The sequence below is a fragment of the Notothenia rossii genome, assembly GCF_949606895.1.
Source record: "Notothenia rossii genome assembly, chromosome: 9".
NCBI classification, from domain to species: Eukaryota; Metazoa; Chordata; class Actinopteri; order Perciformes; family Nototheniidae; genus Notothenia; species Notothenia rossii.
Genome location: NC_136907.1, coordinates 19,584,805 through 19,609,186, shown reverse-complemented (window position 1 = coordinate 19,609,186; position 24,382 = coordinate 19,584,805). Strand labels below are relative to the sequence as shown.

Here is a 24,382-nt window from a genome sequence, read left to right as displayed (position 1 = left end):
GGAATAATTTGTCATTTTGTTTATCAGTTAAATTCCCATTCAACCCATTTGTCTATACACGATTTTCACTGGAAAGAAAGGGAACAAGTGTGTTCTGAAAAGTAGCTAAATCTATCTGATAAATCGGAAGTATAGTGGATTAGAATTATAACCCGAATCAGAAACGGGTTTATTGCCAAGTAGGTTTACACATGCGAATAATTTCCTTTTTTACTAAAAAAACTAGCTACAGTATACTATTGGAAAGTGCTAAAAATAATAAAATATTATATGAGGAAAGCTGTGTAGATACTAAAATCAGGTACTTTAACTTTCAATTGTGTTTTTATTACAGTTTTTTTTGTAAATATAGTATAGGAGCAGTAGTTATTGTTATTGTTCATTAAACTGAGTGCTGTACATACAGGTTACAGAAGGGGGGCGCTGTCCTCCTTATACCATGGTATGCGACCCGCCAGTAAAACCGAAGAAGAAGACATACCGGAAGTACGCTTGTCAACTTCTTCGTTCTCTAGCAGTTGTTTCATCAGCCACGAGTATCTGTATCCAGCCGACAAGAGAGTTTCTCTGAAGAGTTTCAGAAAGATGGGAGACTCTGTAAACGAGTACACAACCCGACTGCAACAGCAGGTAAGAGACGTTACCTGTAAATGTAAAAAATATCAGTGTTTTACCATTATTTATTATGTTTTTGTATTACCCTAGTGCTGCATTGAGGTTGCATTTTACTGCTGTAGATGTTTAGGTTTGTGCTCATTTTAATTTATTTAAATACTGACAGATAGTTTAATCTACAGCAATGCATCATGTTCTATAATATCAGCCTATTCGTATACAAACATTAACAGCCCTGTGATTATCTGTGTGACAATTCATATTCCCTCTAATCAAAGAGGATTTTTATAAAACACATGACATGATTTAGCCTAGAAACGTTGGAGAATGCTCTTAACATCTTATGGAATAATTTGTCATTTAGTTTATCAGGTAAATTCACATTCAACACATTTTAAGATACATTTGCTTGAAGGCTAAATGCCAGGTAGCATCACACCGGCCAAACGTCATTATACACACTTTAGATTTAATGTTGTTATGCCTTTCAGAACAATTTACTACAAAACTTTTTTAAAAAACAAAGAATGTCTAAAGAGTAAGTTGTCACCACTCTCAAATTCGGCTTAGAAACTGTATACCAAATACCTATTGTTTTGGTACAATTGAAAAAATAGTGTCTCCCTGTCATTTTTTAGGTCAACCCATTTTTCAGTGACACATCAGCAAGTAGCTCAATGACAGTGGTGTAATGTATTGAATTACCTTCATTTAAGTATTGTACTTAAGTATGTTTTGGGGTACTTAACTTGAGTATTTTCCATTTTACTTTATACCTCTACTCCACTATATTTTATATGCCAATATTGTACTACATTTATCTGACATAATTAGTTACTAGTAACTTTAAAGATTCCGATTATATGCTAACTTATATATGAATAAACTATGATATATATTTATAGGTTAAGATATTCAGCAGTAGTTATTACATGTAATTAAATGAGCTACACCTTTACCATCTGTGATGAACACATTAATGCATCAATAATCATAATCCAGTAATTTCATATATTATTCTGTGTTGAGCTCCAACGAACTATAAGTACTTTGATTTTCGTTCCTTCGAGTATATTTTGATGCCGATACTTTTGTACTTTGACTTAAGTAAGGTTTTAAATGCATGACTTTTACCTGTAACTGATTTACTGTAGTAGTTCTACCTTTACTTAAGTACAATATCTGAGTCCCACTGCTAAATGCATGCAATGTCTTCATTTGGTTTCAAAGGTACAATAACATTTGATAAATGTGCTACTTCCTGTCAATCAACAGTAGCTTCTCTCATAAATCAGCCTTACTAAACAGTAAGCTACATGTTCGTATATCAATCAATCCTTACATTATGATCGAGCCTTTTCATATTCCTGAATCCTATACCTTGTTTAGTTCTAGTTCCTTTACAATAAAATCTTCAGGGACTCTTAGATGTCGGTTTGTAATTTGAATATGTGTTGCATCATTTGTTAACAACTTTTGGTTTCCCTCTGATTCAGTGCTATTTAACTTTACGACTTGACCTGATTTACTGTCAAAGCTCCTCCTGGCAGGAATGCGGAAGTGGTTTTTAAATACAACAATATATATAATATAACATATTTAACACATTTTATCCAGCTTTGTTGGCTAAATGATAATCATTTGAAATTGACTGTATTTAATCATAGTAAGTATCTTTAGATAGTCACATGAAAATAGTCCATCCCGAAAAGAACAAAACATTTATTTTTCTGTCATAAAAAATACATTGACACATTAACAATGCTTTGTCATTGTTGATTTGTAAAATGTTAGCAGTGATTGTTGTCACAGTACAATTACAGCGGTTGTAAAAACTTGATAAAATCTCTGATAGGATAAATTGTTGATCTGATTCAAAAATAGGTTTTTACTTGTTACTCTATTGCAGTCAGCTTGCAAGTAAGAACCTCAGCTGAGTAGATGCTGCTCAGGGAGATCCTAATGTTTTAAGGATTGAGTTAGTTTTACGGAAATGTAAATCTGTATGTTTTGTTTTTCAGGAGCAGGAGATCAAGAGTCTATCTGCAGAGGTTGAGGGTCTAAAAAACCCACAGAACCTGAGTCCATCTCCCCGCCTGGAACAGCTGCGGGATGAAAACACCAAACTGAAGTACCGCCTGAACGTCCTGAAGAGGGTGAGTACACAGAATACACATAAAACAATACTCAACAAAATTACACAGAATACACATAAAACAATACTCAACAAATGTTCACACAAAAGCTGGGACATTTCAGGATTTTTTATTTGTTAAATGCAACCAAAAATATCTAGCAAGATAAAGAAAAAACAACATTTTTTGAGAATTTAACTTATTCAAATATCATAATATTTTGCTCTCTGAGAGCAATATGGATCTCAGTTACACAACGTTCAGAGTCAAGCATGTCAACAAACATTTCCTCCTTTTTAATCACATTACCACGGTGTTCAAACAAATAGATTTTTTCTTTAAATGTAAGTACTGTCAAAATCCTGCAATGTATTGTGTTGTACTGCAGGGTTTACTGTGCTTGTATGCTTTCCACCCTTGCAGCACGATTGTAAAATGACGCTACTAGTGACTGAAATATTCGATTTTTCAATTAAAAAAACCTCTGTAGAAAGAGTCAGACAAAAATAACAGTTTTTCGAGTCTTCTCAAGAACCACGCATTAAAACACATAAATCTTAAAAAGACAAGAGATGATTAAAGCCAGACTTAGCTATTAGCTTATTTCCATGTGCAGGTAAAAGGATTCATGTCTAATCTCTTAATGAGGCCGATGTGCTGTGTGTGCTCAGAGCCTGCAGGAGGACAGGACGGTTCACTGCACTAAATCCATGACCAACATCCTCCACCGGCTGGAGGAGATCTTCTGCGAGGCCATCCGTGCTGCGTACCCCGAGCTGGAAGACCCCCCCCTGTCCGTGGCCTCCAGCCAGCAGCCCAGGTTTGGAGAGTACCAGTGCAACAGCGCCATGGCCATCGCCCAGGTCTGTGGAGCACAGAGAATGACTTTAATTAAAGTTTCAGTGAGCGTACAGATCCATAAATTCAATTAAAGTTCCTCTTTTAGATTCCCTTAAACACTTTTTGAATTTCCTTGACTGCTCAACTCCTGAGGTTGCACTGTTTTTATAGTTATGTCTTAATATATACATTTATGTTGCATGGTTGTAGGAGCCTCTGACTTAAGCTTTTCATTTCATATCTACACTGTAGCTATGCATATGACAACAAAGCCTTTGGAACAACAAATAAAACGTTGGAGTATAAAAGGATAACTTTCAAAGATTGTTGAATTAGGTCTAAGGCTCTTCTTTTTTTTATCAACCTATTTTTACGAAATTGAAGTTGTTTAGGAGCCTGATAATATTTGGAGGCCTTTCATTCATGCTGAACCATTTCTTATTGTTCTGTGGAGAGAAAAAGCTGAATCAGTACAACCACTGCAGGTTTAATCATCTGTGAAAATCCAATACATCTCATTTTGTAATTACACTGAAAGTTGTGAAATCGGTTGTTTTTGTAAGTTATTTCTTTTTAGTTAATTAAAGACATTTTAAGCCAAACTCTCTTGTGTGGTGTTCCAGATTCTGAAGGCAAAGGGAGTGAAGACCAACCCCAGGGAAATTGCACAAAAGATCGTCCAGAACCTTTCCGACAACGAAGTCATCCTCAAAACTGAGATCGCCGGACCAGGTACAAAACATCTGACTCTTCTTTCAAAAAATATTTTCATTCATTGAAAGAGAAACTACAATTAAAACAATATTCGGTCACAATAAGTTCTTTAATCATACGTCAAACACTTCAGCTCTGAGAAATGTCAATTGTATTAAACATTTTGCAAATAATGTTGAAAGATTTGTGGTTTTTTGTGGATTCTCATAATGTTATGACGCATTGAAAATACCATCAATATCATTGAATCAGAATTCCTTTATTTGTCCCTTAACTGGGAAATAGGGCCGCTCAATTAATCATATTTAAATCGCAATTACGATTTATGGCTTGCAACGATTACAAAAACAACGTAATCGAAATAAAACGATTATTTTTGTATTATTACTTTTTTTAATTTTTTTTTTATTAAATGTTTATTTTTATTGGTTTTTGAATTATACTTAAAGTTCAGGGCAATCAACTGTTAAAAACATACTGTTCAAAAAAGATTTCTCCAATAAATTGATGTTTTCAAAGTAAGTGGATAATCGTTTTTAACAATCGTGATATCAATTATTGACCCAAATAATCGAGATTATGATTTTTGCCATAATCGAGCAGCCCTACTGGGAAATGTACTTTACCAAAGCAGAAGTATAGTTCAGATGAAGTAAAGAGCATAGACTTACATATTTCAAAAATGAACAAGTAGGCACACATTATTAAAAAAACACTAAGTAAAAAACTAAAAGTAGATAAGTACACCATGGTAAAACATTAGTAAAAGATCCAAACATTAAATACATCAAAATCACTCTCATCCTCCCTTCTGTCTTTGTTGTGTTCAGGGTTCATCAACGTCTATCTGAAGAGGCCGTTTGTGTCCAAACTGATGAGCAACCTGCTGATCAACGGCGTGCAGCCCCCCCCACTGTCCAAGAAGAGGGTAAGTCACACTCCCTTGTGTTGCGTGAAAACTGCTTCAGATGAATTTATATCAAGAGAATTAAAGTCATGCTCGTAACTAACTATAAGTACTTTTTGTGTAATCTCAGCCACTATTTGCCACAGATCTTTACATGTAAACTATTAATTGAACGGCCTCTGCTGCCCTGATAGATAGATACAATAACATGGAGCATAGATCTCGGAACAGATGCTATGTCAAGTTAGTGATGTTATCCTCTGAGCTTATTTAAAATCTAGTTTGTCTGCCACATACTTCACTGTGTAGGTTTGCAGAGCTGCTCCTCTTAGCCACATATTTTGGTTTGAGAATAGAAACACAGACCATTGTTTCTTCTTCTAAACTAGATATTTTAAGCTTTTCTGTCTCACAGGTTTGTGTTTATGATGTATCGTTTAATCTGTGTGTGTTTGTTGTTCAGGTGGTGGTGGATTTCTCCTCCCCAAACATCGCCAAAGAGATGCACGTGGGCCACCTGCGCTCCACCATCATCGGGGAAAGCATGAGTCGGCTGTTTGAGTTTCTGGGCTACGATGTTCTCAGGTCAGTTCAGTCGCTGTTAACAGAACCTCCTGCATACGAAACACCATCACACACCACTAACCTCACTGTACTACAGTCCTAGAAATATTAAAAGTCTACAGCCTCATTATTATCTCTGTAAGGCTCTTTTACTCCAGAAAACTAAATTGTTGCACGGATAAAACATTTAGACATATTTTATTTTTCCAAAAAAAAAAGGAAAAGTCATGCTGTGGCATAAATCAGTCCTCTGTATGGTGGCCATTTAGGACATTTCAGATTCAGCTTGCTTTAAGTCAAATTCTAATGTTGCTATAGTGATATTGATTTGTCTGTCATGCCAAGACTGAAAATCATAAATACTCATTTTCATAGGAATCTAATCAGTTTGTATGATAATTTTTCCTGTATCAACTTGTAATAAGTACATTTTCAGCATAATTCCATGAATATTCATACCCAATATCTTGACAATGTGGCCAATCATTTCCCTATCTTACTCCAGACCAAAGTTTTTTCAGTTGTCGGTCAGAAGAGTAAAAAGTCAGGATTAGTGTCAGTTGTGGACTTTAGTTTGGACACTGCTTTGTCCACCCAAAAGGCTGAACCATGTGGGAGACTGGGGGACTCAGTTTGGGATGCTGATCGCCCACCTGCAGGATAAATTCCCAGACTACCTCACCTCCTGCCCGCCCATCGGAGACCTGCAGGCCTTCTACAAAGTCAGTAACTCTCCATCTGTTTCTGCCTATCTGTTTTCCACTGCTGTCTCAATCCTCAGGGCACTTTGGAAATTGTTGGCAAATAATCTGAAAGGACCCACAACAAAGCACAGCATCATATTTGGTTTAAAAGTAGTCCAGCTGGAGAAAAGATTGGGCTTAAAATAATGAATTTAAGGTGTTTTTGTTAAGGATATTTCTGATGCAGGAATATTCTATGGAGCATGATGCGTAACAGTGCAGCACTTGTATGTGTATGTTTGTATAAACAGAGAACATTATGTTTCTTCATTTCTCTCCACACCTCATTTACTTCTTACATCATCTTACCACCCTACTCTTTGGTCTCTCATGTCTCTCTCTTCTCGGAGCCCACCTCCTCCCCCCTCTCATTTATTTCTCCCCTCCCCTCACTCAGGAGTCAAAGAAGCGCTTTGACGAGGAGGAGGACTTTAAGAAGCGAGCGTACAAGTGTGTCGTCAGACTGCAGAGCAAAGAGCCCGAGTTCATTAAAGCCTGGAACCTCATCTGTGATGTTTCCAGGAAAGGTACACTGCGTGTTAATGAACCTGTTTACGAGGCTGTAACGTTAAGGGACAAATCCTCCCTTAAAAAAAACATAAAGACGGTGCTGTTTATCATGCAGTGCAGCTCCTCAGCTGTTTTGAATTCATAAGGACTAAATGAAAACTCTGCACTAAGACCTGCTTACACTAGGCTTTGTTATTATGCAACAACGGTTGTTATTGATGATGGTCTGCCGTGTCGATTTAACTTATGCTTTTGTGTAGAGTATTGGGACAGCATTATCTCCTTTCCTTTGGAATTGTGGAGTGTTCCCTATGCCAATGGAGGAAAGAAAAGAAGCACTGTTCCACCTTTCTTTAGCATGTATAGATTCAACCAGCTGTCATCATAATCAAAATGCTCCCATTTGAAACAATGAATACAAATATTTCTGGGTAATGTAGTCCATCTGTAATGAATACACCGGAGAGATACAATATGTTCGTTACATGGGAATACAAATACACATTAAATGAACTCACAATTGTTTATGTTTCAATAACATTTGTTTGTTTGTGTTCATTCAGTTCTACGTATTCTTAAGCTTTGTTTATTATTTGCTCTTTAAAATGGATTCTAAGATGGTGGTTGTGTGTGTTTCAGAGTTTCAGAAGGTTTACAACTGCCTGGACATTACGCTCATCGAGAGAGGAGAGTCTTACTACCAGGAAATGATGACAAAGGTGGTGAAGGAGTTTGACGAGAGAGGTCAGTGTGCGGCAGAGGACGTTTCTCAGTCAGAAAGATGTTTGATCCACTGTGTTTTTCTCGGTCTCAGTTTGAAGGTTTCCCTCTATGGACTTTGGTCATTGAAGGCTTCTAATCTTTTTGCGCTAATAATACTAAATACAAAGTCCTTGACACTCATTATTTGAAAATGTAGGCTGCAACACCCCTTTGTGACCACCAGGGGGCAATGTTAACTCATAAATGTCTTCCAAGTTAAAAAAAAGTCCCTTATGTGTTTTTTTTCTTCTTTTTAATGTTGTCTAATCCCCTATGTGTATCTGCGTTCCCTCTTTATCTGCATTTCTTCATTCTTCACTTCACTCATTATCTCCCCTTTCTCTTCTTTACCCTCTTATCAAACTTTCTTTCTCATAATCCCTGTTTTCCTATTACTCACTTTAATCCCACTCTCTCCCCCTCCCCTGTACACCCTCTCTCTTTAAACATCCTTCCTTCCTTTATTTATGTTTCTTCTTTTTCCTTCCTGAGGCCTGAGCGAGATGGACGAGGGTCGTAAGATCGTCTTTGTCCCGGGTCAGCCCATCCCCCTCACCATCGTCAAATCTGACGGCGGGTACACCTACGACACATCGGATCTTGCAGCCCTGCGCCAGCGACTCTTTGACGAGAAGGCGGACATGATCATCTACGTCACAGACAGCGGACAGGTGGGTGGGGAGTGGGACAGGGTAGGGAGTGCAGAGGGAGGGAATGAGGGTGTTTCTCAATCGCGAGTACGCTTGCTTGTCTTACATGTCTTCCGAGTCACTTCCTTCAGAAGCGAGGCAAGAATCCTGCCTGGCATTCGGAAAATGAAGAGTGGAACAGGCTAGCAAGTGTGCAGGTGTGCGTCATATGAGAGGGCCCGCCTTACATTTTCCGCCACAGATTTGGGGAAATTGGTCTGTGTGCAAAGCATTGTGGGGATTTTAAGGATGCGAAGTCTACCCATGTGCAGCCTCGAAATTTCCCCCAAACCAAGGACGCGGCCTCCTGGAATTCCAAGTATGCTGGACATTGGAACGGTCCTGCTGCACCACTTGATGACGTAGCATCCTTGAAAGGTGTTGAGAAAATACTGAAAAAACAAGGAACATGTGTACGAAGACACGTGTGTCTGGGGCATGAGGTTTTCACTCTCCTCTGAAAAACAAATTCTTAACTTAAATGCTTTGGTTTTGTACAAACTGATGCCGGCTTGAGGATAAATCCTACTGACTTCAGTGATGACTTTTTTCCTACGACTAACCCCGTCATGAAGTGGTCATTTAGAGTAAAACAATTTAAGAATGATCTCTCCTGGATTTCCATATACATTTGGTTCAGAAGTTCCTGGCTCTTATTAACATGTGTTATTTTTTATTTAGCACCATCATCAGGTTTCATTTGTCAATAGCAAAATACTCGCAAACCAAAGACATTCTTTAACCTTAGGTGTACTTTCTGTTTATTGCTTGATAACAAATGTTAGCATGTTCACACACTAAGCTAAAATGGTGAACATTGTTAACAGTATACTGGCTTATGTAAGCTGAAAGCTGTGTAAATATAACCACAGAGAGCATGACTTTAGTCTAATAAAGTAATCAAAGGTGTCTTAAAAGTAATTTCAACAGGTTACAAAATGACTTGGTCTGAGGAATCATACACAGTTCTGTTAGTTTGTTTCTGTTTTTGCTGTGCAGTGCAGCCGCTCAGGATTAGTTTTCCAGTCAGCAGTGACAAGGAGGAAGTTCTTCTCTTTTTCTGGAAACTATAACATTTATGTATATATGTCACTGACGTTTGTGTTTGTTTTGTCCCTTAGGGCACACACTTCCAGGTGGTGTTTGCTGCGGCTCAGCTGATTGGCTGGTACGACCCTCAGGTGACCCGGGTGGAGCACGCAGGCTTTGGAGTGGTGCTGGGGGAGGACAAGTGAGTTTAAAACACACAGTGACACCAAACACAGAGCAGGCAGTCACAGCCGTTACGCTACTAAGCTAAGCTAAGCTAAATGTCTTCATCCTGGCTTTGAAATCAACCAGCAGGTCAGTAGCTTACTTTGTTGGTGTACGCATTTTTCACCATTCTTTTGCGGACAGCCTTTCCCCTTCTTTGCTGATATTCGACATGGAGCTAAAATGTTTAAGAATTTTTGTCTGTGTTTAGTGGAGACAGCAACTCCAAATGTGCACTTGTTTATCACTTCATACTATGTGAGCAATGACAAAAGTAGTATACTAAAGTGGCTTTTTATACATTTTCTGCAAGAAATCAAATATAGATGCTGCATATTTCCTACATTTCCTTACAAAATGTCTCCTTATGAAACTTAAGGACATTATGCTTTGAGATGAATCCACAAATCTGTCAGTAGAAACTGCTTCCATTAATCATGTGACTGTTAGACATTAAAACTCTTAAAATAAAAAGAAGAAGCATATGTCGTATATAGATCAATAATATATGCCTCAATAGAAGGCGCAACTTTTTTTCAAAGGGATAAAACACAATAAAGCCCGGGAGCTTTTCTCCATCCGTGTTGACACTTGAGTGCGTTGAAGGTCTGAGAGTCGCTGCTGCATGCAAACCAATAACGCTTTAACACGGACCCAAATCACCGTCATCAGAGCAGCAACAAAGAGCAGGACACTGAGGCTCCTCCACCGCAGCATCACTATAATCATCTGGATGTCCTTCGCTGTGTCTTTATCACCACTGCTCCATGTTTTTACTGCATTTACTGTCATGCATTAAAAAAGGTATTTTACTACATGGCTATATTACCAAATAAACAGGAAGATATACAGATGCTGCTACACAGACAGTACAGTCAGTGTATGAAGAGGTAAGGATGCAAAATCACTCAGCATGTGAGGTACTATGAGGCGGCTGAGAAGCTCTGCAGTAGGTGGATGACGGTAATTCAAGTTGGACGGTTACAACTTAAGCTCGCATTAGAAAGATGCTTTTATTTTAAACTCAGAAAAAAAGTTAACACATAAAACAGGCTTATCTTAAGTTGAAGATATGCTAAGAAGAAAGATTGCGTCCCACAACAACAACCACGTGTTTTCTAACCTATATTACATTTAAAACTGACACTTATTGGCCTTGGGTTTCCATCAGTTACCATGACATTTTAACATACACTAATAGAGACAGGAAACCGCATCAAATGGATCCCGAATAAATACATATTGAATCCTTTTTGCATTAGGGATAACTAAATATTGCTGTTACTACAACATTGTAAACAAATGTGCTAATTGGTTCACTTGAAGAATAACCAGCTGAAACAAATATGTGAGGCTACTGTAGTTAAGCTTTATTCTTTTAATGCCATATTTTCCTTATTAATAACTATCTTAATTACTTAATATGGTTTACCGTCCTAAAAACACTTTTAAAAGCTAGTGTTTGGCTTTGTATGGTAATAGTAGATCAAGTTTCAGTCATTATGATACAAACACTAAACCCACTCAGTCATTCCAAAGGAGGAAACACTGGTTTGAATGAATGTTTGTTAAGCAAAGCTGGCCAGCTTCCTCCAACACAGATTCAACAGATTAGTCAATTAGATTCAACAATGCCAGCTGAAAAAACAACTTGTGTCGGGGTTGGAATATGAGATTTGAGGCTTTTTAAATGCAGAATCTTTCAAAATATGAGAAAGGAAGAATGAAAAGGGTGAATATGCTATTATCAGTCAGAAATGATAGAACCACACAGTTGACATTTGAATTATGAATCCTCTTCTAAATGTCTTTGTCTGTAATAAACGCAAATAACAGTGTATGAAAGGAAACATCTAATTGTGTTTCATTTCAATGGTTAAAGTTCACATGCCTGAATCCCAGATGATTAAAATGTTATCATAATTAATATAAATGATGGACAAAGGTATGAAAGTAGGACACAAGTTTATATAAACTGGTAGTAAACTAAAAAACACTGAGCATGTTTGATCAGAGCATATTTGTCCGTCCCAAGCATTTTAACTTTACATCCCCTGGTTTTTATTTATTCCCTTTTTATTGTAAGCACTGATGACTGTGTGGCCATTAGGTGAGCGCGCACTATCATTTGAACACTTCCTGTCACGCTGTTGTTTTTTCCTAATCAATCGTCCGGAGCAGGAGTGCCAGCTCCGGGCGGGGGGTTGATGTTCCTCTTCGCAGAGGCCATAACTAAGTGCTACTAAACGCCCCACAGTAACATGAGGGGGCGTAAATTGGCCCCACAATGTCTCCGCTACTCCAAACCCCATTAGACATTTATCATACTGCTTTCATAATTGCTCATCCAGACAATAAGGGCTTAAAGCAGCCGCGGGGGGAGTTGATATAGCTGCAAGTAAAAAAAGGGGGTGGTAATTAAATGTTTGGCTCGTGTTCTGATTGTAATGCTCATAGGATTTGGTTGATTGTACAAAATGTATCGCCCCAAGTTGTCACCAAGCAACTCATAATTATTGCCGGCAGACAGTCAAAACTCAGTTTCTGTAAAGTTCTCTGTGTGTGTGTGTGTGGGGGGGGGGGGGGGGAGGGGGTTGTTAATATGTCAGAAAAACTCACTGCCTCATATTCTTTTATTTTGTCTGAAGGCTTTGGGATTTATGCGGATTCTTGACTCAAAGTCAGCTCTCATTTAACTTTCGCCATCAAATAATCACATTTTATCATTTGTTTGTCATATTCATTTGTCTCAGGGGGCTTCACTGTGAGTACAACTTTTCCTTTTGACCCTCGCATCTTAAAGAGAAAACTCCTTTAGAAACCCAACAAAGGAAAAAGGGGAGAAACCTCAGGGATAGCAACGATACCCCCGAGTCTTAGTGAACATGCATTTATTCGACAATAAAGCAGACAGATGAAGAATAAGTAGCAGAAGAGAGGTGAAATATGAGAAGTGAACGTCCCCCAGCATCTAACTATAGTTGTAGGCTAGTTGAAGGTCAGCCTGAGCCAGCCCTAACTGTAAGCTCTTTCTCCTTGATTTGTGTTCCAGGAAAAAGTTTAAGACCCGGTCTGGAGACACGGTGAGGCTGATGGACCTGCTGGACGAGGGACTGAAGAGGTGCATGGACAAGCTGATGGAGAAGGAGAGAGACAAGGTGAGAACGCCGTCATGTCTTTAACAACAAGGGCTGCTGCATAGAGTTCCCATTGGAAACAAAATGGAGAGAGATTTCTGTAAAATAATGATGTGTATTCAACTTCAAAACAAATATTCGGAAGGTTATATGAAGAACGCCTCCATCAAGATGTGGTTTTATTGTTGTTTAAAAGGTTGTTTTAATTAAAACAAGTTGTGTCAATAGCGCAAGAATAGAAATTAATATTAAGAAAAGCTACGCTTACCACAAATAATTTCTCGCAGGTGTTGGCCTGCATATTCCAATAGAAAATAAAATCAGAGAAAAACTTTGTTATCAAGCCAAAATACATAAAGGCCTCACTAGCTCAACACTTTTAAATGTTTTATTATGTGTCCTTTTGCTGACTTGAAGTCAAGCGCTGCTTTAATTCTGTTCTGGTGCTAACTCTATTCAGTGTATTTATTAATACACTTCCTATTGTGTTTTGGGGGAATTATTTTCACAGGACATTATGACCGGTGAGATTTAAATTTGCCAGACTTCGACAGATTCTTCAAGTTAAAGTTGGGTAAATACAGGCTAACGGGAACAATGCCGCTGATGGAGGAAATTAGGGAGTAGACATGCCTTCTATCGTTTTCACTGTTATTTTAATATCTGGCTTTGTGTCATGTCTCACCTCTGATTTACAAGATAAGTGTTTTATTTGGCAGCATTTCACGTCGAGGATATGAATCCCATAGCCCACACTTTCACTTTTGAACATCATAAAAAAAAAAGGTTGCTGTCTGCTGTAACATACCGTCACTGTCTCATAAACTGGAAGGGAAAGGTGACATTAACAAAGGGCAAAGACATTACACGTAATTTAATTGTTCCTTTAGTGGTGTCTAGCCATCCAGACAGCTTTGGTTTTATTTGTCCCGGTTTTTAGGATATTACTGTGACATTTCTGCCGCCGTCTCATTTAGTGGAGGTGAATCTCACTTGTGACGCTCACAGAATCATGAAACCATTTCTTCCCATTTTTTTCGTCATTTGATTTGAGATAATCCATATAAGAACTACTTTATAATTAGAAAATGTTCCGACTAACTGGAGAAATTGAAAGGTAATTCTTGACCTTATAATTAGGTTGTAGTGTGACAAATTATTCACAACATAAGGTCTGTTTACTATTTCTTTGGAACTTTTCCCCACTTTTCAGCAATCAAGCAACTATCTGTGAATGAAGCCCATGAGATTAGACTAAAAGCTCTGAGAAAAGTGAACAATTATTTTAAATGTTTTTGTCAAACAGGGGCATTGTTTCTGGAAAGATTACTTTTCTCAATTATTATTATTATGGTATACTTGTGGGCAGCTCACATTACATATCATTGCTCCTTTACTAAAGACATCTCAAATAGCTGGAAATCTGTATAAAATAAACCATCTTTTGGGGTGAAGTGACCCCTGAGCCAGGGTCACTGGCTCAGCAGAGCCTTAAGGTGGAAATACATCAAATGTCTGAAACATGCCAGCGAATCAGAATCGTCTATCCTTTTCATCCTCCCTCACTTTGACCTCCATCTCTTTTCAAACAGAGAGCATCGGTCTGATAAACAATTGCATGGCTGTTCATTGAACTAAAGTACTTATCATACCACATCACTGCAAGGCAACCAGTAGGATTCCAGCTTGGAGCTTTGTTGCATTTTAAACACTTGTCTCTACAAAAAAAATACTTTTCTAATACAACTGAAAAGACGACTGTGGCTCCTGTAAAACATCTAATGCATATATTTATCTTCTTCAGATTGAAATTCAAGATGTTTTCCTAATTATGCTCTGAATCGTATCACTTGGGGGCTGAGTCAGTTCAGCTAAAGCCTTAAAAGCAGTCTCCTTCTCTTGCTGGCCCTGACTCATAACTAAAAGAAGAATCTGACCCTTTATTCATTCACTTGGGGGAATTCAGTCCTTTATTCTGTTGTTGTATATTTTTCACTGTTATTTCCTACATAGTTCAAATACCCACATGCACGGGACCACATTAGGTCTGAATACAGATATTCACTAACACATACCAGTGTTGGCTACCCGTCCACACGTTTTAATTTGATGGGTGTCATTGGGACTTGAACCAGCAACCCTTCACTTCCCAAGCCAAGTCCCTTCAGACAGAGCTTCTGCCGCCCCCTAGTGGTGACAATATGCTTTAAAACACACTTGACACCTGTTATGTTGGGAGCTATGGTTGGGAGTGGTATGAGGTTGAATAGATTTTGTTCAGAGTAAAGTTTGTTTTCCTGCTTGATACAACTCTTGGTCTCTTTGGTCTGTTAAAGATTAAAAAAAAACTTAAACGGAGAAGAATAGCACCATTTCTGGACTTCAATTATTCAGTTTTAAAGCAGGGATTTAATTGTTTTCATATCATATCTGTCAGTCCAACTCATTTTGGCAAATATTATATGATTTGTCAATCAATGTGGTATAGATTTTCATATAAGGATTTTAGTAAGCCGTCCAGTGAGCAGCTCATTATATTTTCCAGTTTCTGAGGATGCTCACTTTACAGTAATGATCATCTGACTCTACATGTATCCTTCTCGTGCTCACCCTGCACCAAGAGATTTCAACTCTGGATCTTTCCCATCACATCAATAGACCGCTGCATCTCTGATATAAAAAAAATGCCACCAGAACTTATTTTCTGTTGAGCTCTGAGAACAAGCCGACTGATTGGTCTCTCGTGAACATCTTGTGGTTTTGGGATGACGGAGGAACACACACTCAAGTTTTCTCTTCCTCTTCTTCATCGTGTCATCATGCTGCTCTTTTCTACCTGAGTCTTGTGTGAGCTTTAACCTCCTCATGTCTGCAGCCACACACATGCTATTTCTGTCTTGTTTGATTTCTAACTAAAAGATAAAAACTGACGGACTGGAAATGGATTATACTCGGCGGTGATAAAAAACCTCATCAGCTGAAAGCATTAAATGATCACACCTCATTAAAATGACACTAGGACCATAGGAAGATCTGCTTTTGGTTTAATCTATGATGAGATAATGAGATGTCACTCCAGTTCAGAGTATGTGTTGCCGATGGTTGCTCTAAATCACAAAGTACAATTTAAGAAAAAACAATTAAATATCTTTAGCGCAATGCTAACATTAGCATGCTGACATATATAGGCTTGTATATATATATTAGTTATTTTGAAGCTGCCCCGGCCAACAAACGGTATTCTACAGACTTAATGAAATATTTTTGTTTTGTACAGATCTTCCTAAAGAAATCACACCATGATCATCTAAATATGTTTGCCAACGATAAAAGTAATGATGTTTAAAACAATGATAATTCCCTCTCCATGTCGCAATTCCTGTCGCACCGGCAATATCAGTCAGAATCATCACAATTAGTTCATGTTCCCAAATGGTGCAGCCCTAATGGTTACATTTGCTAATTGGGAATAAACCTGCACATGAGGCTAATGGGGATGTCGTTAGTATTGCAGGAAGTTTGTCATAAATCAAAGTATTAACCAGATTATGCCACTTGATGGAAAGTCAGGGATCTCCAAAGTCATTATGATGAACATGGATGATACTGCAACTTTAATACCACATTTGAAAGCTATCCATCCAAGTATTTATTGAGGTTTCAGGCTGCAACAAAGGCAAACCAACACCATAAAGCCTGGCAGCTGATATTTCTCTTCCTTGAGTTCAAGCTTTTGCTGCGGAGGTGTTTCCGCTGACATCTAATTCATGAAACCATCAAAGAGCATTTGTTGTGTCTGGGATTTCTCCACAATCACCATCTCTGTAGCTTTTCTTCAGTGGAAGGCTTGATAAGTGTGCGTTGTGTTTTCCCCATCAGCGCCCTGACTCTCGCTAACAGATCACCCAAACTCAGCTGCCGGTATCTCCCTGCTGCAACACACGTCTTCATCACCGCAGCTCAACCTGACCTTGTTACAAAGAAGTGTATGTTCAGGAATGCAAAGTTGTATTTGTTCACCTCCTTACCTCAGATTAATCCAGCTCCTCTTGATTCAACCTAGAAAGTAACAAACTTCATTCTTCCCGAGGCAATCGTTGGCCGCTGTTTTCCCTTTACTTCACACAGAGAATCCTGACAGCTTCTGCTAATTTGAGTGTATGCCCCTTCTGATGTTGAAGGGTTTGTATCGGAAACTTGCAGAGGGGGAAAAAATGAGGCTAAAAAAACAACAGAACCTCCCCCGGTTAAGTATGATCTGGAGTACTCGGTGCAGTGTAAACAGTGGGTGACTTCCAGTTGAACTACAATGATTTTAATGCTGAGAAGGTTCTGGTGCCAGCGCAGTCTCCCTGCAGGCCCGTCTGGCCCTGTGCTGTATGTCTGGGTCGGTGCCCACGTCTACCATCTGCTAACCCTGCCTCATTAAAACACACCGAACACACATGAGCCTCTTACTCTGCGGATACCATGAGTTAGTCTCAGTTGCACCTATGTTCTACTGTCTTGAATTATTTACTCCTCTGTCATAATTAGTTGTTCTATATGTGTTCATCCTGTTATGTAGAGTGTTGTCTTAAACATCCCTGCCCTCTTGTGTAGTCCTGTCGCCTGAACTCTTTGATCCTATCATATCCCTAATCCAATAATTGTGTCACTGATGAATGGACTATCATGATAGATGCAGATCATCACAAAGGATCAGGATTTTCTGCTTTATATTTGACACCAAATATCATTTCTTTAGGTTTTTTGACTTTTTGTGGGCATTACAAATAATTTGAAGGCCTCAATTTGGTCTCTGGGATCAAATGTCGAGAAAATAATCGCTATATTTAGCAAAAATGACCATAAACATTAGTTGAAATAAAACAATGATTTCATTATTGATTAACTGAGTGGATCCCAAACTTTTTTGGTCATGCCCCAAGTGTTCTTCAGGCCGGTGGTGGCGAAGTCGATAGGGAGTTGGCGTGGCAACTGGAAGGTCACCAGTTCAAGTCCCGGCAAGACCAAGTGCTTCCGAGGTGTCCCTGAGCAAGGCACCGTTCCTTACACTGCTCCCCGGGCGCCGTTCAAAATGGCAGCACACTGCTCCTAACACTAGAATGGGTCAAATGCAGAGAAACAATTTCCCCACAAGGGATTAATAAAAGTCCATCTTCCCCTACCGTTCTGTCAATTTGACCCAAAGCTGTTTTTTTATTGTATGTAACTTTTTTTCAATAAAATATTAAAGTCTCCCAGTCCCTGACTTTTCCTGAAAGTGTGTTATGTAGCACCCTCTGTTGTTAAAATGTGTCAATATGAAGTCAGATTGAAGAAATCGACAAAAAAATTGTCATTTATACCTATTTCCGCCCGGCGGGTCATATTGACCCCACCCCTTTTCGCGCTATTGATTTCGCGCATAAACATGACGTGTTGCTTTAGCAACGCATTTTGTCTACCTACTGCGGTTCCTTATAGATTGAGAGCTAGATAGAGTTATAGATAGTTATAGATAGAGAGCCATAGATAGAGAGCCATAGATAGAGAGCCAGTCATATTTCCGAAATGGACAAAAGAAAGAGACTCATGAATGTAAAGGAGGCAAAAGCTGAGAGTCCACAGATTCTATTGGTATACGTTTCATCCTTGTGCGATCAAAACTCACTATTCAAGAAAAGAACATTTTACCTTGAAAATCAATGCATTCTAATAGCGGGTCAATTTGACCCGGTGGCGGGTTTAGGTATACAAAAACCTCTGGCGGTTCTTAACAGTACTGGAGAAATGCAAAAGAAGCTCAGTTTAATTATTGAAAGGACATGTTTTTTTGTTTTTTTTTATGCTTTTCATTAGTTTCTGATGTGCATATAGAAAAAGTGAATTTGTTGACTAAAGTGTTTTGAGTGCACTCCTGCTAAATTGACAGTGAAAGACAGATTCTTCCCATTTTGGATTTGACTGATTTTGATTGATCAAGCTGTCCAGATGATCCATTTACTGTACAAGATATCAAACGGAGAAAAACACACTTTATATGAGAAGCTGAAAGCAAAAGAGTGATTGGCATTTTTGCTTGATAAGGTCTACAAAGATTCATTCTGAAGAAATACCTGAACCAACTATTCCTTTATACACTATGGCAAGTATCGTGCAGGTTGCAAAGCCTTACGTCTTCTTCCTCTGAGCTCCATTGTTGTCCAAAAACTATTAAAAACCCATCAATGAGCCGCACTGTTGAACTGGACAGCATGTTCCTTCATTTCCATAAACACACACACACACACACACACACACACACAAAACACGTGGTTTGTTTTAAAAAAATCCTACATATACTGTCTTGCTGCCCTAAATGCCCACTGAAGCACCAAATGCGCATTAATCAGTTGCAGACAAACGTCCCAGAAAATAGACTATTTCCCTCCATTTGCATAATTTCCTAAAATGACACTATACATTTGTCTCACATCGTGTTTTTTTCTATTATTTCACGTCATGTTTCCTCTGTTCCTGTCACGTTAGCTGCTTGGCTGTTCTGTCTCTTCCTGTCGTGTTTATTCAAATTCTTAAAAATAATAATACATTACGTCCTGTCCCTTTAATTGTATGTGCTGTCTGTTTGACAGAAAGCTTTTGTTTTCCACTTGAATCACCATCATAAAACTTTCTTCCTCACTCTTTTCACTCCCTGTGGTATCAGACGCGCAGATTCAGGGGGAAGGCGATGACTTAATAAGTCAATTTAATCTTTGCCTGAGGTTACTAAATGACATTCTTCATCATTTGGATTAAATTCAACCCACCGGTTTTACTATTGGCAGCATAAGGTGACGCAGCGCCTGCAGTAATTACTAACTGATAAAAGCTACAGAGTTATCAGAATATTGAATGCCTTAAAGATAATTGTGTGAGGGAGTATGGGGGGGGGGGTTGTAGATGAAACTTGACTGAGCTGCAATTGTCTTCCTGAAGGTGCTGACCCCCGAGGAGCTGACCAAAGCCCAGAGGTCTGTGGCTTTCGGCTGCATCAAATACGCCGACCTGTCCCACAACCGCAGCAACGACTACGTCTTCGCCTTCGACAAGATGCTGGACGACCGGGGCAACACGGCCGCCTATCTGCTCTACGCCTTCACCCGCATCAGGTCAGGGGTCACTCCAACAACCACTTTATGAACGATAGTGGTGCAGAAGTTTATATACAGACATCTTGAAACGTTCGGCTTCTCCACTGAACATGTTTTGCAAGCTGAAGAGAAATTCTGATTTCACCTTGGACGTAAAAACAACATGGCCGGAGCTGAATCGAACTGTATGATCTGGTGTATGGGTTTGTCTTACAGAGCATTAGATGTTTACTCTAGCCACTAATGCATCAGGGTTATATACAGCAGCTATTCTCAACCAGCCCTCTATCTGGCTGCGGGAATATAGACGTTATAGGCTTTTTTCCGAAGCGACTTCAATACACTGACAAATCATTAAATTGAAGATTATAATAATAAAACGGTACTTATCTATGTTAACGTGCAAAGGAGTTCAGATAAATAAAGAATTGTCAAATTTTTTATGAATTACTTCAAGGACTAAAATCACAAACAGTTTTTTTCAAAGTCGGTTTACACAAAGAGGGGAGTTGCTATAGCGTAGCGGGGCAAACATAAACAAAGTAAGAGGTAGTAAGAAACAGGAGGAAGTATAGAACACATCTGATAATAAATTCACAAACTATTCAAAAATAAGAAGGAATGCTTACAAAACATATCACTACAGAAAAGTAATAACAATATGACCATTTACTTTTAAGTTAAATCAAATGTGTCGGAAATATGACCCTAAGCACATCCATTCAGATTCATCATTTATCTTGGTCCTTACAGGCTTTCTGAAGTGGGGCTTTTCAAAAGAAATGAGCCTTAAGTTTAGTTGAAAGATGTGACGCTGAGGCTTGGTTGGGGAACACATGGTGATGAGTTAGTTCAAATATGAGGTTGCAGAAGAGAGAGGACAGTGTTGAGGCTGTCTATGGAGTAAGCTAGCTGAACTACTGAAAGTGTGTTCTCCCTCCTCTGCTTCCTCTTCTCCACTCTTCCTCGTTAGAGACCCTCCTGCAGCACCGGTACACTTTCATGATCAGATCAGCCTCTCGTGGGAGCTTGTGGCGAAGGATTAGTATTTGGGGTCTTTCCAATCAGCAAGACCCCATTTCTCCCCGGCCCTTATCCCTGAATCGAGTGGCCATGTCCCGCCGCCGCCCCCCCCCCCGAGGTGTGAGACTCAGGGTGGCACAGAGCCCGGCTGAGATTGATCTGCTCTTTTTCAGCAGTTTCCGCCTGAGAGGATTCGATGTTCCTACGTTTAGTCAATAGAGCACTCACTGGTGGCAGCTGCCCCCCCGCTGCGGGGTGTTCAAGTGTCGGAGAAAAGTCAGGAAAAGACACAACCACGCAGCCACATGCTCCGAGGCTGTGCTGAATATATTTTCGAAGACACTACAGGTGCAAATATTTATTTCAGTTATCGATTATCTTGTTCTTCCAATTAAATCTTTTGAAAAAAAATGGAAAAATAACAAAATGGACACTCTAAAAGCTGTTAAAGGTAATATCATAATAATAAGCTTTATTTGTATAACAATTTTCATGAAACAGGTGCAGCTCAAAGTGCTTCAACAACGCACACTTTAAAACACAACCAGAGTTTTAGAAGCAGCAAAAACACTTTAAGACACACAGCAGTATAATGTATATTAATACAAAATAAAACACAATGACATGGTGATCCCTCTCCGTAAAATAAAGGAAGACAAAGTCAATAAATAGGCTAAAATCAAACCCATTAATAATACACTTGTAATAGTTAATAAGATTAGTAAAGGTCAAATGAATAAAACACCAACTTAAAAGGGAATCTATAAATAACTAAATAAATAATTATATAAGTAATATAAAAATAACCACATATTAAAAGACCATTTAAAAGTGGGGTGTTAATAACATATTAAAGTATTCAGGCCAAATACAAATAAAACTGTTGGGACTTTCTTTAATTGCATGTTCATGTATTATTAAATTACTTTTCTCCATTTCTTCACCAGCCTGAAACTACCAATAATTATAAAAAAGACAAAAGCAGCAAATAGCCTATCTTGTATCATTTCTGCTAATGTGACATGTTCTCCTTTTGCTATTGATTCCCTTCAGGTCCATCGTCCGCCTGGCTAACATCGACGAGGCGGCGCTGAAGAAGGCCGCGGAGACCACCGAGGTTCTGGTGGAGCACGAGGCGGAGTGGGAGCTGGGGAAGGTCATCCTCCGTTTCCCAGAGATCCTGCAGAAGATCCTGGACAGCCTGATGCTGCACACGCTCTGCGACTACCTGTACGAGCTCGCCACCACCTTCACCGACTTCTACGACAGCTGCTACTGCGTGGAGAAGGACCGACAGACAGGTAACTGACATCAAGGTCAAAAGTGCAAAAGGAGAACCAAAGAGCAGGAAATGTTCTGCTGGAGGGGGAACTCAGGCAATTAAAATGACGTTTCACCGGGAGAGGCTTTCCACTAAACGCCATCTGAACGCTGTTCTCTCTCTACTCTCGTTCCCGTTAGCATTCTGTCCCTGCGGTGCGCTGAAGTGCTACAACTTCAGTTTAGGAGCTGCTTAATTATGCAAATTCTCCATTAGCGCTATGGGAGTAACGTCTGCTGTAGGTTATTTTCCATTATTTAGCTTTGTTAGAAAGCATATAGAAAGTGAATAGAGACTCAGATCATGAGCCTGACTGCACTCAGTTTCAGTTGTTGGCTTAACGAAGTGCTTATGTAAACCTCTTTCAAAAGGGTGTGTGTAGAAACACATCCTCAACATGGCAAAGAAAACTAGAAAATATTAGTTTTACCTTCCTCACTTTAGTTGAAATCTCTCATGATCATAACACCACTATTCTTTTTTTTTTCAAAGATTATATTCTAATCCAGCAGATATATCAAGTTTAAAATGTTTTATTCATAATTATTTACTTCCAAATATATTTCTTAAGTGTTTTTTCACAAGACTGTAGAGGTAAAGAAAATCAGCCACGTCTACTGTAATTATTATTATGTACACAAGAGGACCCCCGGTTTATTCTCTATTTTCTATTTAGGGATAGTTTTAACCCTAATAACATTTGAATTACACTAATGCCAGGAGACCAACCACTTTAGTAGAGCTACTTTAAGACTCATGATGGATAAAGCCCTTATCCAGAAAATAAAAACTGAAAAATATATATATTCTTTGAATCACCGACTAAACGCAGAAGCAGACTACAACTACTATATATAGCAATATAGCAACTACTATGTCCTTTAAGTTTTCCCAAAAAGTAAGGACACAAGCGGTTGGGTTATAGCCTCTCTTATCTTTTTATAAAAGCTCTCTCTCCTCGGCTCGCCTTCAGCGTCAGCAGCCCTCGGGCCTCACTCTGTATACTTGGATGCGTCTGCTTGTTTGTGAAAATTACCGACTCATTTTGCTGTCTGTCAAAGATCATCGACGCGCCCGCCCCTTAAACAGCCCGTCTATTTAATTCACCCTCCGCTGCTCATTACACACTTAATTTCTATTGGATTTCTGCTCCGCGTAGCCATTTGTCCTGATGGGGTGGACAGTCATGGGTGTTGCGTGTGTTGATGCAGATATCCGGGTCATCGACTTTCGTTTAATGTTGTGGTGTGTGCTGCAGCTGTGCGATTAAAAGTGACCTCTGACCTTTTGCTGTTTGTTCTTATCTCTCTGTGCTTCACCTCTGACTCTCTCTCCATTCCTCAATCGGCCTGGCTTCTCAGTTTCTGTTTAGTTTCTCTCTTCCTCTTTCTTTGATCTCCTTCACCTCATCTTTGTGTCTTGTTTTGCTCTTTTCAAGACAAGCTTTAGCACATTTTGTTTTAGCACATTTAGCAGTTCAAAGTTCTTTAAAAAGAAAACATTCAAAGTAAGAAGTAATTCAAACTGTACAATAATTTTTTTGTAGTGTTTATAATTTCTCTCTGAAATCTCTGTTTGTGTCTGCAGGTAAGGTGGTGAAGGTCAACATGTCGAGGATTCTGCTCTGTGAAGCCACGGCGGCCATCATGGCCAAATGCTTCGACATCCTGGGAATCAACCCCGTCGCGAGGATGTGATGACCCCACCGGCCCTTCATCTCTCCTTCTGTGGCTTTCTGCATTCATCAGAAACCAGAGCAGAAAGAAAGGAGAAGTGATGACGACCGACACTAATCATTCTCTTTCACACGCCAAACTCACTGGACTTAAAATAAATACATATCCACAAAGGTATTATATCCAGGCAGGGAGACAACAAGAAAACCTGTGTTGATTCCATCATGAACATCTCATGTGAGGATCCTGTTTTTTATTAAAGAAACTGTCATGAAACCAAAATATCACCCAGTTTGTGTCAATTATTTTCAAATGGTCTTACTTTAGTGTTACTGTTAAACTATTGTCATGCAAAAGTACAGACTCAACTATCA

General features: G+C 39.0%; 1 protein-coding gene across 1 annotated transcript; it reads left to right on the top strand.

The window, feature by feature from the left end:
• The first annotated feature begins 477 nt into the window (after positions 1–477).
• Positions 478–24,290, top strand: rars1 (arginyl-tRNA synthetase 1). Its single transcript, XM_079648202.1, has 15 exons — positions 478–630; positions 2,637–2,771; positions 3,422–3,613; positions 4,214–4,322; positions 5,135–5,232; positions 5,675–5,796; positions 6,377–6,497; positions 6,916–7,045; positions 7,668–7,772; positions 8,283–8,461; positions 9,601–9,710; positions 12,786–12,891; positions 19,834–20,006; positions 22,065–22,312; positions 23,920–24,290. The coding sequence occupies exons 1-15, from the start codon at positions 586–588 to the stop codon at positions 24,027–24,029; spliced, it is 1,983 nt and encodes a 660-aa protein (XP_079504328.1). The 5' UTR covers positions 478–585; the 3' UTR covers positions 24,030–24,290.
• Positions 24,291–24,382: the final 92 nt, after the last annotated feature.